The 17,287-nt window shown below is 39.4% G+C and overlaps 1 protein-coding gene across 1 annotated transcript; it reads left to right on the top strand.

Annotated features, from left to right (window-relative positions):
• Positions 1 to 219: 219 nt before the first annotated feature.
• Positions 220 to 16,619, top strand: LOC145406216 (ATP-dependent DNA helicase DDX31). The gene is made up of 14 exons (XM_080277423.1): positions 220 to 587; positions 1,963 to 2,121; positions 2,929 to 3,033; positions 6,410 to 6,630; positions 7,235 to 7,335; positions 7,886 to 8,058; positions 9,113 to 9,201; positions 9,529 to 9,733; positions 10,711 to 10,770; positions 11,491 to 11,681; positions 12,753 to 12,819; positions 14,889 to 14,988; positions 15,654 to 15,849; positions 16,443 to 16,619. Exons 1-14 carry the CDS (start codon positions 339 to 341, stop codon positions 16,564 to 16,566), a joined length of 2,040 nt encoding a protein of 679 aa, XP_080133549.1. The 5' UTR covers positions 220 to 338; the 3' UTR covers positions 16,567 to 16,619.
• The last annotated feature ends 668 nt before the right edge of the window (positions 16,620 to 17,287 follow it).

Raw genomic sequence — 17,287 nt, 5'->3', positions numbered from 1 at the left:
GAAAGGAGATTTAGTTCTCAGTTTTCGTGATAGCAATGCTCCTAGCCAGGTATGAAATTCGTTATTCTGTCTCATATATTTCAGACAAAAATGGCGAGGTTTTCTACATGATCCAATTCTTCGGTTCTGTCTTAGACCATAGGCTATACTGCTGATGAGAATGGCGAGGGTTTTTTACATACTGTACTCTGTATCCCCAGCCATACCTCAAGAGCTACAACAAGAGACCATTGGGAGAACCCCAAGATGGCGCACCACTCATTAAATGGAGAAGGGTTGAGAGTGGTCCAGCAAGTAAGCGAAACACGAAGGAGAGTGGCCCACCCAGCAAGCAGAGAATGGATGAAAGTGGCCCGCCTAGTGGACAGGAAAGGGATGAAAGTAGTGCAGATGAAGACCAGACTCTTGATACAGCAACCATGCCTACCTCTGCGGAAAATGAAGCTGAGGATACTAAGAACTACGTTTCGTCATTATTCAGTGGTAACCCAGAAATTCCTTATATTCCATCAGCCACGGTTACGAGGATTTCAGAAAAGGTTTTTTCTGAAGACTCTTTTGGCAGCTTAAATATTGCTCCACAAATAGTGAGTACTGGTTAAATCAGTGTTGTAACTGTCTGAATTTTATTATGATACAAATGTCAAGAGGAGTCAGCTAAGATATGTTTATTTCTTGAAAACTCAGTTACATAAATATTGACCCTCAATTTGTGATTATTGATTCAGTCATGTTTTATATTATCCCTTGAGTTACATAATGAAGGTACTTTCAAGGGCAACCATTGCCAAGAAGCATCAGTGTTTAATTTCACGTTGTAGGTTGTAGAGTATAATTAATTTATAGAGTAGCTAATGGATAATTGTTTAAGTACAGGGATGTCATGTATGGTATATTTTATTCTTTTGCAGTTGATTTGGTCCAGGTTAGACACTAAGTAGTGAAAGGTTTAGAAATAGTCTCCATTAGCTTATGTTGCTACCACCAGATTTTTTTTTTTTTCTTGTATATGTTACAGGCAAATTGTGAAATCAGTCATTTCATGAAATGCCTAGCCAGTTCGTGAAATAAAATTACCGTAAATTGGGATGGGTTAATTTAGGTTAGATTAATTTAGGCAGTGGTGAGGTTAGGCTGGGATAATCTAGGTTAAGTTTGGTTTAGGTTAGTCTAAGTTTGGTCAGGTTAGGGTAGGTTAGGTTTAGAAGAACGCTACGTTATGTTATGCGTTCATCTAAATTAATCTCACCTAAGTTAACCTAACTAACCAAGCCTAGCCTAACCTAAATTTAGCCTAGATTATCCCAGCCTAACCTAATCGTACCCTAATTTATCCTAACCTATATTAACCCATCCCAATTTAATTTTATTTCACGAATTGACTAGGCATTTCATGAAATGACCGATTTCATAGTTTGCCTACTATATATATATATATATATATATATATATATATATATATATATATACTGTAGTTTAGAAAAAAAGATATTAGGCTTTAATTAATCTGAGTCAGAGGATATTTGAATCTTGTTCATCAGATTATTTTAATCATCATAGGGGAAATTTTTCGTAATATGGGGGTGATTTGTTTGTGGCCACCCCTTATTGGGAGGAGATAGATAGTTAGGGTTAAGGAATGTTCGAATATGATTTAGGCCTGACATTTTGAACTGGATTGCATAGATATAGCCAAATTCAACCTCTTTGGAAAGATCTCATTCTTTACCTCTCCTGTCGATTTTATTCACCTCAGGATTGTGCTTTAAACTGGAAAAGTATGAGAAACCTTTTTAATCTGAATAAAATTATGTATGATATCAAGAAAAAATTGTCAGAGTCAATGGGTTTAGTTAAATTGTTAGTTAGTAGCAAGAATAACGTACAAATTACTGGTATGTCATTAAGCTGAAAGGATGATTAATTTTTTTTATTTTTTTATTATTTTTTTTTTTTTCATAGGTGTCCAATGTGGTAAAACTGGGATTCACCTCAATGACCCAAGTGCAAGCCAAGAGCATTCCTACCATCCTGGCTGGCCGAGACACACTGGTTAAATCTCAGACAGGCTCTGGGAAAACTCTTACTTATGCCATTCCCATTATACACAATCTCATGGTGGTAAGTGTAGATGCAAATGGACAGGTACAGTATTGTGGGAAAATATATGGTAGATATTGGTACATGATATAAGGCAATTTTATGCATTAAATGTGTTGTTACTAAGATATCATTAAGCAGCGTATGGAGTAATAGGTTCCGTTATATATGGTGAAAAAGAGAGCACACATCACTGCAATCTGCTCCGCTTAATGTATTTCTGGCAGCATGCAGTGCCGTTATCATATAAGGGATGATCCGCAGAATAGCACAGGAAAGATAACTACTGTATTTAAACGAAAGCACTTCGATTTGGTAACATAATAACAGTGTTTATCTCAGGAAAAGATTATATCCATCTTCAGCTTAGTGTTCAGCTGGCATTTGCTGGAGGAGGGTATTGTTTTTCTTAGGCATTAACTGGTATTGTAAGAGACCACCTTGATGTTGTATTGGGTTAATCTACACTGTAAAGCAGGTTATAAATTTAGAAACACACTTCATAATAGGCTGCCATATTTTCATAACTGGGAATACCTCATAGTATTTATTTTTATTTTTATTTATTTATTTTTTTCAGTAAATTAGTTCTTATTGTCACAAATTGCTAGTGCAGTCTAAGGTTTGATGTTCATAAATATAGAATATCTGTACCTCAGTACAAAATTAAATGCTATATAAAACATATTAAAACTTAAGCTTCAAACTATTACTGTATAAGTGAATTCAGGTATGGTATTGATACATTGGAAAAAAGAAGTGTAAAAGAACTTGTAATTGAGACTGTCATAAACACAAGATCATTAACTGGGTACATGTGTGCTTCAGCGTAAGGAACGTGTGCATCGGAGTGAAGGAGTCCTAGCACTGGTGGTGGTGCCAACCAGGGAATTGGCCTTGCAGAGCTACCAGTGGTTTGACAAACTGTGTAAGGTATGCATTTTTAAGTACAGTACAGTCATGTATCAGAGTTATGTATATCTGCCCTTTTGTAACCCAGATTTTGAATGGGAGAGAAAGCTTATAATCTATCTATCTATCTATTGCCAGACGCCTCAATCCTGTTTGGGGTGGCCACAAACAAATCGCCTCCAAGTCGCCCTGTCCCCCGCCATTTCACTGCCCCGCTCCCAACTCACCCCCCCTCTCTCATATACCTCTCCACCCCATCCCTCCATCTCATCCTCGGCCTCCCCCTCCCTCTTCCCCCCTCCACCTCACTCACATACACTCTCTTCGTCAGTCTTTCACCCTCCATCCTCTCCACATGGCCAAACCACCTCAGTGTGTTCCTCATAACGCTTCCTATCACATCCACATCCACACCACAACGCTCCTTTATATCCTCATTCGTCAGCCTGTCTCTCCACGTGACTCCACAGGCTCCTCTTAAATAACTCATTTCCACTGCTCTCACTCTTGACTTGTGTCCTTCCAACAATGTCCAAGCTTCACTTCCATACGTTAGAGTTGGTATCACAATACTGTCATGTAGTAACTTTTTCACTTCCATGCTCACTTCCCTGTTTTCATATCACTGCTTTCAAGGAACCAGCAACCTTTCTTCCCTGCTGTACCCTTTCAAGCACTTCACCCTCCAAACCTCCATCCTTACTCATCACACTACCCAAATACTTAAACGTACTCACATTTTCCAATTCCTCACCATCTAACCTCGCTGTACATTCACTAACTTCACCTCTCTCAAAGACCATCACTTTACTCTTCCCTACATTCACCTTTAGGTTCCGTTTCTTACACACTCTCTCAAACTCATCCACCAAGCCTTGCAGCTCCCCTTCGTCTTCACTCAACAACACAGTATCATCTGCAAACAATAGTACAGGGAGTTTCCAAACACTATCCTCTCTCACCAGGGCCACTCCAACATCCACTACCCTACCTTGTACCTCTTTTATTACCCCATCCATGTACAGATTGAACAACCATGGAGACATGACACATCCCTGTTTCAAACCAACTTTCAAAGAGAAAAATTCACTTAGTTCACCATCCACACGCACTGCAGCCTTCGCACCATCGTACATACTCTTCACAGCATTCAACAACTTCCCCTCTACTCCATATATTCTTAACACTTTCCACAATCCTTGCCTATCCACCCTGTCATATGCTTTCTCCAAATCCATGAAAGCCGCATACAACTTCTTTCCCTTCTCTAGAAACTTTTCCACTAAAGATCTAAGAATGAATATCTGATCTACACAACCTCTTCCCTTCCTAAAGCCTCCCTGTTCTTCTCCAACTAATTTCTCTGTTCTTTCTCTAACTCTGTCTATAAGTATCCTACCATACACTTTTCCTATTATACTAAGAAGACAAATGCCCCTATGATTACCACACACTTCTTTTTCCCCTTTTCCTTTGTACAAGGGAATAATTATACCTGATTTCCAATCCTCTGGGACTCTACCTTCCTCCCAGGCCAATCTACACATCTTCCACATCCATTCTACTACTATCTCTCCCCCATGCTTCAGCATTTCACCACACACTCCATCAATTCCTGGGGCTTTCCCCGATTTAACTTTCTTCATTGCTTCCACAACTTCTATCCTACTGATTTCTTCCTGTCTTCTCACCTCCCTCCTTCTCCCAGCCATTCCCCAGCCACTTATACTCGCATTACTTCCATCCTCTACGTTCAACAATTCCTTAAAGTGTTCTCTTCCATCTGCTCACTTTTTCTCCCTTCTCCACTAGTAATCTACCATTTTTATCTTTCACTCCCTGCTAACTTCACTTCCACCCTGTCTTACTCTTTTCACTTCTCTCCAGAACATTTTCTTACAGTCCCTCCACTTTACACTCAAATTCCTTCCAAATTCCTCATCCACTCTCTTCTTACTCTCTCTTACTAATCTTCTCACCTCTCTCTTCCTTTCCACATATAACTCTCTCTTCCGCCTCTCAACTTCTTCCACGCCCCTATTTCTCACCCATTCATTGTATGCTTTCTTCTTTTTGTGCCACAGCCTGTTTCACCTCTTCAGTCCACCACGCTGTTCCTTGCACCCCCCTCCGTCTTCTCTTCCTTCCACACACCACATCACATGCTGCACATATTTCTTCTGTAAATATCTTACACACACCTTCCACGTCTCCCATCTGCTCCAATTCATATTTGCCCAATCGTTCCTCCACTTCTCTCTTATACTCTGCCTTTTTCTCATCCTCTTGTAACCTTTCCATTCTCCTTGCAACTACTCCTTCCTCTCGTCTTTCCCTTCTTCTATTCCTCCATCTCACTTGCATCCTAATTCTGGCCACCACCAAGTAGTGGTCAGAAAGTCCACTCCCCCAACCTCTGTACACTCTTGCATCCTTTACACATCTTTGCATCCTTTCATCCACACACACATAATCAATCATTGCCTTCCTTTCATTCAGTTTACCACCCACCCTTCTCATCACTCGCCATGTATACCTGTGGATCATTTTATGCCTGAAGAGGGTATTGGCTATCACCAACCCCCTCCCAGCACAAATGTCCACTAACGCACTCCCATTCTCATCTATCTCGGCAGGCACACCCCACTCACCAACTATTCCATCCACCTTCACATTACCAACTTTACCATTCATATCACCAATCAGAAACACTCTCTCATTCCTTCCAAACTTTTCCATGCACACCTCCACATTTGTCCAGAACTCTTCTCTCACTCTTCTAGCACGATCTTGCGTTGGCGCATACACACACACAATCGCCCACATTTGTATTCCAACTTTCAACTTTACCCACACAATCCTTGACCCAACTGATCCATACTGTCTTATGCTCTTCTTCCATCTTTTACTCACAACTATACACACTCCTTCCTTTGCCCTCTCATTCTCATCTACTCCTGCACATATACCCCATCCATACTCCCATTCTCTCACACTTTCTCCTCTCCATTTTGTTTCAGTTATTCCACATACATCCACTTTCGCACCCTCAAGCACCTGGACAATCTCTCTCTCTTTCACCTCATCATTTGCTCCTCTTACATTCCATGTACTCATTACCAAGTCCTTTGTCCGGTCCTGGGTCGTCATCGTTTGGTCAGTCCTTGTCCGAGGCTTCTTGTTTGTTTTTTTAGTTAGTTGTTATCCGGGGAGGGGCACTAACCCTCCGCCAACCCTTTTAGTCGCCTTTTACGACAAGCAGGGATACTGGGGGAGTATTCTTGAAAACCCCCCTACCCCCAGGGATGAACTGGTGAGTAGCCTGGGAAATGAAGTCTGTGTTTATACAGACTTAGCTGGGCATAGTACCCATACAGTAATACTTTTGCTATTGCAGTCATGTGTGTGGGTTGTGCCTGGTTACCTTATTGGTGGTGAAAAGAAGAAGGCAGAGAAAGCTCGTCTGCGGAAGGGCATTAACATCCTTGTGGGAACTCCCGGCCGCCTCATTGACCACCTCCACCGCACCAAGTCCCTCAGCCTGGCCAATGTTAAGTACCTGGTGATTGATGAGGCAGACCGACTTTTGGAAATGGGTTATGAAAGGAGTCTTACCAGGTCAGTTGTTGAGAAAGAAATTATGTTTTGTTTTGAAAGGCTTTGTATTTGCCTGTTTTAGCCTTGTTCACGTAGTGGAGCCTGAGATGTTAAGTGATCTCTGGCAGCGCATCTCTTTTTGAATCCCTTATCCCCCGAGATCATTTTGTAGGACCTCATCCCAAGTCTTCTTCGGGCTACCTCTTGGTGGTCTGCTCTCCACATTCACACTCCTAAATTTTTTCACCCAGTTTTCATCCTTCATTCTTTTCACATGCCCAAACCACCTATCGTAAAAAAAATTATGTAGTGATTATTAACACAAAATATCTGTACCTCATTTATAGCTGTCCATTTAGAGTTTTTTTGTTTTTTTTTCCCCCACCATAATGCTCCTGGTAATGGATTTTCCACCATTAGAAAATAATGAAAACTGCTGCTGAAACATTGGAAACCAATAAAGCCATAAAAGAAGAAGAAGAAGAAGAGCACTGTCATATTCATTATGCCTACAGTTACTACCTTTTCATCTTGTAAAAAAAAATTCTGGAATAAGTCAGATGGAGATTGTTCAGCACAAGTAGGCCTGTGTGTGTAATGTTGACTTGCATTTTTCTCATAACAGTATCATTGAGACCTTGAAGGAACATCAACCTGACTTAGGAACCTGTAGACAGACCATCATGCTGTCAGCCACACTTTCTGCAGGTGTAGAGAAACTAGCAGGTATGAAGGCAGTGTTTATAGTACTTTACCTGAAATAATGCCATTAAATGAATGATGCATTTTGAAGCAGTTACAAAGAACCTTATTATTGTCCTCCCTATTATACTTCATAGTACAATACAGTACTATTCAGTACACTGTCCTTTGTGTAGTCTGATGTTCTTTGCATGCAGGTACTGTAATGTATTTTTACTTTTAAAATTCTTGACATATTTTAGCATTATGTACTGAACTGTACTATTCAAGTAAATTATCTTTCTTGTCGTATTATCGGTATCATGAATTGTTGATATGGAAGAATTATTTCCATTACCCACATTTTAAATTATTTATACAACAGTTTTGGCCTAACTTCAATCCTCTTCTAATATCATAACTTAAAAAGTCATGCATAAAATGTTGTATATTCAAAATAAACACAGTTTCAGTGTATGGTTATGATTTTCTTATATGTTTCACATGCTGTACTGGTACTGTGCATTATATTATGGCACTGCAATTAAAAACTGGCTGGTATATCATTGTTTGATATATGTTCCAAATTCTTTAGGGATGAGTTTGTTGTCACCTGAGGTTATTGACATTAGCCATGGTGAGAACAAGAGTAGTCAGCTGACAACTGAAGCTCTAGCTACTCCAGAAAATCTGACTCATCACTACATTCTGGTTCCAGCCAAACTCAGGCTCGTGACTCTTATTGCTTTTATCCTGTCCAAATGCAAGGTATGTTGGTAAAATTAATACTAGTAATATACATCTTTATTTCTTATACTGTGTATGATGTAGTGACTGCAGTTGTCCTCAATTTTTGGTCCTTAACTAGTATTAGCTATTTTAGGTATTAGCTAGGTTTAGGGAAACTTAGCCCCTCCAGATTTCAGTGGTACATCATACAGTACTGATGTTTTACTTATTAGAGAATCCTAGTGCTTCCAGTTTTAATTTTCCTCTCTTTGACCTCAGTATATTTCTTTCCAGGTTGTATATCAATATATACTAAATACAGTAAAAGCACGATTAACCGGAATGCGTGGGGATACAGAATACTCTGGATAATCGAATGTTACTCTTAGAAATTTACTGGGAGGTCAAACAAATGAAATAGGACCAAACTTGGGACTTTATAAAATAAAGTACATTATTCAGTATTAGATACAGTACCGGTACACTACAACACACAAAAAATACAGCAAGAGAAATTGTACAGGACTGAACACAAACCAGCAAATATTACCAAAAATTATTTAAAGAAAAATTTAGCATATATATGTTACAGGCCAAAATAATTTGAAAACAGCTGCGTACACTACTTTATCCTGTACAGTACAAAACTAATCAAGAATTATAGGGGGAAGAGCTGTATCCAGAATATTTTCTACCCCATGCCGGATCGAATTTGCGTTCTGGTTATACTGATGTGCCGATGTATTGGATGCCGGGTAATCGAGCTTTTACTGAATGTTAGCTTTAGTGGTTAATTCCATTGTATATACCCAAATTTTAGGTTAAATTAAGAGAACAAGGAGTGGCATAATAAATTGCCAGATTATTTGGAGTTTAGGAGCAAAGATGTGTGTATCATTTTTTAAAGAGTTATAAACATCACCCCATGATTCACTGGAAGAAGAGTTTAGGGTGGTGATGATAAGTTAAAATGGGATGCTGCAATAAATAAGATTACATTTGTACTGCCCAGTGAATTTTAATACATTGACAGGATTCAATGAATGACAGATAGGGAATATTGAATCTTGATTCATTTTTTCTCTGTTTTCAGTTTGGAGATGAGAGGAAGATGATCATTTTCCTGGCAACTCAAGATATGGTGGATTATCACACAGCTCTCTTCACAGAGATCTTATCCAAGTAAGTAATGAACGATCAATGTGTGTTTATAATTTGGGTCAGATTGACAAGGATGAGGATTATCCATGTGTTAGTACAGTACAGTCCCCACGCATGGTCAAGACAGCAGTATTCTATTCCAGCTGTTGCCTGACTTTAACTTTATTGCGCTGAGATTGACTCATAGGAGTGTTAACACCATCAACTTTAACTGTTATGCACAGGACAGCAGTAGGATTTTCTTTCTGCTACTGTCAGATCCTTTTATTCAGATAAAGTGTGGGTTATAGAAGCCTAAGAATGTTAACAGTTAATAATAAAGAAAACTTATTCTCAAAATCTTCTCAGTTATGGGAAGAAGACTGAGAAAAAGTCATCCCTACTGAGACGCGCGGAAAAAGTGCTGGCAGGGGAGGAGGATGAAGGAGAGGGCAGTGAGGATGAGGAAGACATTGAGGAGGAGGAGGAGAAGGATCAGGGGCAGGGAGGATCAGGAAGGGAAAACAAGGATGGTATTCTCTTCCAGAAGTTACACGGAAGCATGACTCAAAAGGTTAGTTGTAAAATGCTTTAATAGTCTTCTGACTGTTTTGTTTATTCATTACAGTGACATATATTTTACCTCTTGCTCTTACCAAACAGTTACTTTCAGGTACAAGAAGGAAAAGCTTGGTTTTTGTTATATTCAAAATGTTACAGTAGTGTGAGGAGAATTTGTTTACTTTATGGTGTACAATTCCATACGCTTCTCAGTTTTCTTTATTAGCTTTAGAAAATTATGTAAAACTAAGTATTTTAATTGAAAGGTTGAGCTGTGTAAATCACAAATGATTCATATGTTAGTGTGACAGAGTTGCTTAATATCATGAATATGCTAATTACAAGGAGTAGTTTAGTGAGTAATTAAGGCGCTCCAATTGGATTGAGTCTGGGCAGGTTCGTATCCAAGGGGTGGTTGGGGTTTATTGCCCACGTAATTCCACTCAGGGATGAGTGAGTCTGGTCATTCTCATTTTAAGTGTCAGGACCAACTTGCCTAGCCCCGGGCTCCTACACTCCTCATGGGGCAACACTGGGTTAGTTGATGAATGAATGAATGAATAAAGGTAATTGCAATGGGTTGTTTTTATAGTTTTACCTGTATTGCAGAAGCAGTATGGAAGATGATGAGGCTAGGAAATTGATAAGGGGTGAATTACCTGGTATGCATGGAGTAGTACTTGACAGGAGTTTGGCATCTCATGTTTTTAACTTGACAGTGAATTGGCTCTATCTGCAAGGTGTATGTTTAAAAAGAGGGAGAGAGAGAGACCACCAAAATGTGTGTAAAAGGTTAGGCATATGAGACTGAACCCAAATTCTGTGAACATGAATGATGTGTGAATGAGTGTTTCGTTCATTTTGTTGGGTATGCTGTAGAAAGTTTGTCCCTCTTTCACTTTACATGTTTTTGGACTGTGCAACATGGTAATTCCTGAATTGTACATGTATGATGATGATGATGATAAATTGTTTTCACATCTTTTTCAGGACAGATCTACAGTATTTAAGTCATTCCGAGATGCAAGTGCAGGAGTGCTCATGTGCACAGTGAGTATCATAACGAAAAACTAAATACAGGATCAGTCCTCATTTTAAGTCATCTTTTTTGACATTCTTTTTTGCACTGCAGTACACTGTATGCACAGAAAAACAACCCCTTAAAATCCCGTTGCTATGAAGTAATCCAATTTGCCTTTTGCTTTCCTGGAATTTGAAGCACACACAGTTTTGTACTCTCAGAAGAATTTTCCTCTCACTTTGCTTTCCTGAGTGATGTCACTTAATTTTTATGTGGAAAAATAAGTGACATAACTTATCTGTTTTTGTCATTATATAAACTATTCCTCAAAAAAAAAAGATAAATAAAAAAATAAATAATAATAATAATAATAATACTGTAGATTGCTTCACCGTACTGAGTATGTACATTTATGAACAGTAATTTCAGCTCACCTTTTACCTTTTTACCTTTGTTGTTAGCTGAAAATATATTGTAGCCAGGGTTTCACACAGAATGAAGATTTGTTAATAGTTTAAAGCTCTTTGGAATGTAGTGTATAAGATGATGAGTGAGGTTATCATCACAAACCGTTAGTCTCGAAGTCAAGCTTCACATTACCATCTTAACACTGCATGATAGATTTTGTTTCAGGATCCCAGCTACAGGTTAGTTTCATCCAGGGATAGGATTAGAGAGTAAGCAGACACAATGCATTATGAATGTACTTTATAACTTATTTGACTTATAATTGTACATTCATTCTTCAGGATGTTGCCTCACGAGGGTTAGACATGCCCAAGGTACGATGGATTGTGCAGTTCAGCCCGGCATGCACCGTAGCTGACTATGTACATCGTGTTGGCCGTACTGCTCGTGTCAACGCTCCTGGTTCTGCCATAATTTTCATCGCTCCAGCAGAAGCACCGTACATACAGATGCTACACAAGCATAAAATCACGTTAGTCACTGATGTGCTGAGTACCTCTCTTGCTGTCTTTTCTCTGTACAGTGACTATGTAGCAGTGGTATGCCATTTTCAGGAAGAATATAAGGTCAAGATGATGATTTTGATGATGATGATGATGTAGACTTACCAAGTATATCTTTTAATGTATGAAAAGTCAATGCTAGTAGTATGCTGTAATAATGCTGTGTATAGTTGCCTCAACTTTATTGGTAAAATTGACCTTAATTTCCTATCGCCGCCACCATCTCTTACATCTTGTTCCCTCTTAGGAGCCACTCATTGACAACCCCCTTCTAGGTTAATTTGACCTAAGACACCTCTCATGATGTCTATCAACTCATGAAAAATCTATTATGCCCTTGGTGAAATGCATCCCTTCCCACCACAACACAATCACCATGTAGAGGTGACATGTAGAGGTGTATGGTATGTAGGAGGACTGCTGGGCCTTGATAGCAGGCTGTGAAGCCTATGCCCAGAGTCGGACACACACACAAAAAAAAAACATGCACATCACTCTTACAGCGGAAACAATCCTTCAGTACCTGTATAACCTCAGCAAAAGATCTATCAGAGTGCCAGGCTGTTTTGGCCAGTTTCTTACAATTCATATGGCTTTATGTCCAAATTAGTGTAGGGTCACAACAGCTACTTTAAATTTTCCTTCCCTCTCACCTATGTATTGCCCTATTATCATTTTTTGTTCTGCATACAGTCTTCCTCTTATGTTTCGCCCAGTTTCACTTTCACCAACAGGGACCTTTTTTTTAGCAGTGAGTGTGCATTTTTTGAACATGTCCATACCCTCTAAACCTCTTTGTTCATTCGAATGTTCCACATCTTGGGTCTAAAAACCTTTCTTTCATGTCATTTTCCTCAAATAAATTTCAGAAGGAATATTTTTTATAAGGTGTATCTGTTATTGCCAATGAAATATGAACTTTCTGTTGTGTTAGCACAGTTTTTAGTAATGGTACTACTGAATTGTGCAAGCGTCTGTACAGTATGTTGCTCAGTACATTCTAGAAGAATATAGCCTAATACTTGTTTTTGCTCTTTCAGGTTACAAGAAATCATGATGCAAAATGTTTTACGAAGTCTTATGATTCCAGTGGACCCTTCAGAAAAAGTATGTTGTGCAGTATGTTAGGTGCAGTTGTATGTAACATTCATGAATATTCATCCTCAAACCATTTCTTGTGTACTGTATACTGTACACCCACTGCTAATTGACTTAGACCTACACACAGAATTGCTATGGGAGAGTTGTCTGTCTTTGCTTTGTGTTTCCACCTCTACCAAGTGAATTTTTTAGGCAAGAAGTAACTGGCAACTCCTCTGGTGTTGGCGGGAGGTGGTGAAGCACTCAGCACGTCAGTGCTTGCCCAGAAGCGAGAGTGAGAGTATATGTTCCCGTCGCTTCAAGCTTGCATCTCCGTCTTTTTTCATATGCATTACTGTTTGCACTGTTATTTTCCTAGACTCAAGTTGTCATGCCTGGAAAGTACTGCTCAAGGGATGGGAGGGTCTGTATCATTGCATGGAGGCAGGATAATGTCCCTATCAACACGATTTGTGAACGTACTGGACGTGCAAAGTCGACTGTCATGAAGATCCTTGCTGCAGTGCACGACCTGCTGCCTAATGTCGTACCAGAGCACAAGCATGGCAGTGAAAAGAAGAGGACAACTTCCAGAGGTACAGATACGCTTCTGAAGAGGGAAGTAATCAAGAATCCTTGATTGACAGCAACAGAATTGAAGAGAATGCATCCCCAGCTGTTACAAGACATCTCAATTCAAACTATCTAACACCACTTGTGGAAGGAGCTGGGTTTGCCAAGCTGCATCACAGCCAAGAAACGGCATCTCACTGATCGCATGAAGAAGCAGTGCATTCAGTGTGCCAAGAAGTATGCTCACTGTACATCGGATGAGTGGAGAAGTTATGTTTTCTGATGATAGCACATTTCATGTGTTCCAGGTGCGTTCTGCCAAGGTTCGTCGCCCTGCCACCCATAGTCGATATGACCCTGCTTACTGTTCAGCACTCACAATCAGTAATGGTATGGGGGTGTTTCTCAGGTGAAATTGGAAGGGGAGGCCTCTACTTTCTTCTTAAGAACTTGACAATGAATTGTGGCCGGTACATTCAAGTTCTGAAAGATCATTTGTTAAACTTTTTTTTGTCATTCGTGACTTTTTCATGCACGATTCAGCTCCATGTCACAAGTCAAGAAAGGTGACAGAATGGCTTCAGGATAATCGGATTGAGGTCCTCGACTGGCCTGACAACAGTCCAGATCTAAATCCGATAGAAAACTGGTGGGCAAAGATGAAGAAAATCATGGCAGAGAAGAAGACACCAATCTGGACAACCTCAAGACTGAATTGACAAATGTTTGGTGCAAAGAAATGTCCTTAGCTTACTTTAGAGATCTAAGTGATTCCATACCAAAATGCATCCAACTGGTCCTGAAAAACAAGGGAAAGATGATTTCATATTAATGAATGGCATTTCTTGAACAAACATTGTGATATACTATGACTTCTGTGTTTTTTAATACCTTGTGGGGGAGAGGTCCTAAGTCAATTTGCGGTAGCTGTAGTTTGATATTTAAAATGCCAGAGACAGTGGTTTGTGGTAAATGTGGGGTTGCATATTGAATGCTTGATGTTTGTGTGGCAGTTCAGTCTGTTCTTGGATAGGATGGTGAGGGAGGTGGATGTAAAAGCATTAGGGGAAAAGCAATCCTGAGGAGCTAAGGGAGAGTGTGAGTGAGAAGTAAATTAGCCTAATTGTTCCCAGATGATACAGCACTGGTTGCTAGCTCAGCAGATAGCATTGAATTGTTGTTATTCAAATCTGGAAGAGTTTTCATGAACAGGAAATTGGAGTACTGTATATGTAAAAAGCACAGTAGTGAAATATACAGAGAGAGACAGCACAGTGATATGGGAGTAAGCTGTAAAAGAAGTTAGTTATTTTAGGTATTTATGGGTGTGTATAATTGCAGAAAGAGGTCTGGGACCTGAAGTTCAGTAGGCCATAGGATATGAAACGGGATAAGAGTACAGTATTAGGGATGTTGATATGTCAAGTGAAGAAAAAATCTGGTCAGGGGACGACATGCATGTCATAAAAATTATGCTGTATTTTGAATTGTGTTTTGCATCATTGTGCACTTTTTTATGTCAGCACACAGGGGGCTCAGTGGAGGCAGCTGCAACCAGATTCCAGGTGAAGGTAGAGAAGCTGCTCATCAGTGATCAGGCCCTCTACAATCTTGCCAAGAAAGGTAATTAGGAATCAAATGATTACGGAAATGATTATAAATTTTCCTCCTATGATGATTATTATGTACTTATCCATGGGGATAGGGGAAAAATCCTTGGAGATGGAGATGACAGTTTTACCCATATGTTCAGTACATGTCACTAGAGGCTATGAAAGAGGTGGGAGTATATGAAGGGAACCTCTTTATCTTTGATTGGCACAGAGATGTACAGTAGTAACCTTAATGCCCAGCATATTTGTTACAGACAGCCTTTTGCCATAGTATTGTACATGCTTTTTCATTCTTTTGAAAAGTTATCGGGGTAGAGATACTGATATTATTATTAAGATTGAACAGTTTTGTTATCTTGATAACACAGATTGTTTATTCTCTTGTTTCTGGTATTATATATTTTTTGTTTCTATTTTGCTGCCTCCAGATTTTTTTATTCAACTTATTAAAGTATTATCCTATTGAAGAGATCCAGATTGAAATGTCTATTCCTCTTTCACTGTAAATTTATCCTCCACCTCTCACCATACATTCTCCACCCTTCTTGCAGCATATTCCTTCACCCATATGACACCTCCTTTTCTCCCTCCCCCATCTACACGCTCCACCTTTCTCACTACATATGTTCACCTCGCCAGTGTAGCAACCTTACCTTTTTTCCATCACTCTCTCAGCCTATGTGTCCTTCGTACGGTCATATGCCTCATACCCCCGTGAGGTGCGGGACATGTTCAACTTCAAGGCACTGCACTTGGGACACTATGCCAAGAGTATGGGACTACGGGATACACCATCTGCACTCGGAGCTGGGGCAGCCTTTAGAGCCAAGCGGGAGATGAAGGAAATGAGAGAAAGAAAGGAAAAGAAGAAGTACGTTAGTTTTAGATATGTTGTTAAGGCTTGTGTTGGCTGAGTTTTAAAGATAAGGGAAAGACTGACGAAGAGAGTGTATGTGAGTGAGGTGGAGGGGGGAAGAGGGAGGGGGAGGCCGAGGATGAGATGGAGGGATGGGGTGGAGAGGTATATGAGAGAGGGGGGGTGTGAGTTGGGAGCAGGGCAGTGAAATGGCGGGGGACAGAGCGACTTGGAGGCGATTTGTTTGTGGCCACCCCAAACGGGATTGAGGCGTCTGGCAATAGATAGATAGATAGATAGAAAAGAGAGAAAGGAAGAAGTGTGCTAACTTTTTAAATGTTGTTAGTCTTGTTGTTAGCTGTACTTTAAAGATGAAGGAGAAAAAGAGAAAGTGAAGAGAATTATTATTATTATATTTTTTTTTAGTAGAAAGGAAGGAAAAGAAAGAAAGAAAAGGAAATAATGTTGATGATATTTGTATATACAGTACCTGTATATATGTATATAACAAACATTTTTTTTAATACTATATACACAGTAGAATTTGAAAACACTAATTTACAACACATCATGATTTTCTATTTAGTGTAACACAATATCTTTTACAGAAAAATCCAAGTTATGAACCAGAAACTTGGAGCCCTACCCAAAACTGCTTTCATGTCCGAGTTTGACAGTGGTTTTGACTCTATGCCCAAGAATACAAAGAAGAAAGGAAAAATGAAGAGATAAATCCAAGATTCACCTTAGGAACAAGAAGTTTGTAAGTAGTTTTTAAAGCAGATATACAAATTTGTAAGACCATTTACACTTGGCATATTTTGTGATGTTACTGTAAATTCATATATTGCAGTATGACATGTTCTTGGACATTGTGAAAGAGCAATAGTTTGCTTTTAATTTAAGTTAAAGATGGACGATTTTATCATCCTCGTCACCCGGACCTCCTTTCCCACCCTAGGGCAGGGTGAGGAGTAGCAACCTCCAGACAGCCAAAGTTTGTCCAATTAAGTGGGCCATGCTTCCATTTACTCATCTTTCAAGCCCTCGAAGTCCTAGCTCCATCAGATAGGCAAAAACAAATTCACCACTTTCTGTAGCTTCAAGTATACCTATATAATAGAGCCAATCCGAACGCTGTCATGTTAAAAGGGGTGCCAAATCCCTGTTTATGCGCTTCTCCGGTTAGCTATATGAGTAATTTTATACAGTCCTGAGAAACTTTGTTACCAGTAATTCCTTCAGTACAACAACATCATTTATTAGATTATTCGTACTATCTCCAGATTATTTTATGCAACATACGGGAAACTTTTCTAATTGGGTTAGATAAAGCTTTCATTTTCTTCTTGAATACCAAAGGTCTTTGCAAAGTTGAATAAAATCATCTTGTGATAGCATGAATATGCAGTTGTCATCATAGTTATGGGATGAAGCCAGATTTAAATAGTTG

This window comes from Coenobita brevimanus, chromosome 69, assembly GCF_032717465.1.
Source record: "Coenobita brevimanus isolate Jiangsu-jjx chromosome 69, ASM3271746v2, whole genome shotgun sequence".
Taxonomy (NCBI): Eukaryota; Metazoa; Arthropoda; class Malacostraca; order Decapoda; family Coenobitidae; genus Coenobita; species Coenobita brevimanus.
Note: the sequence above shows the minus strand (reverse complement) of the source record. Positions and strands in the feature narration are given on the sequence as shown.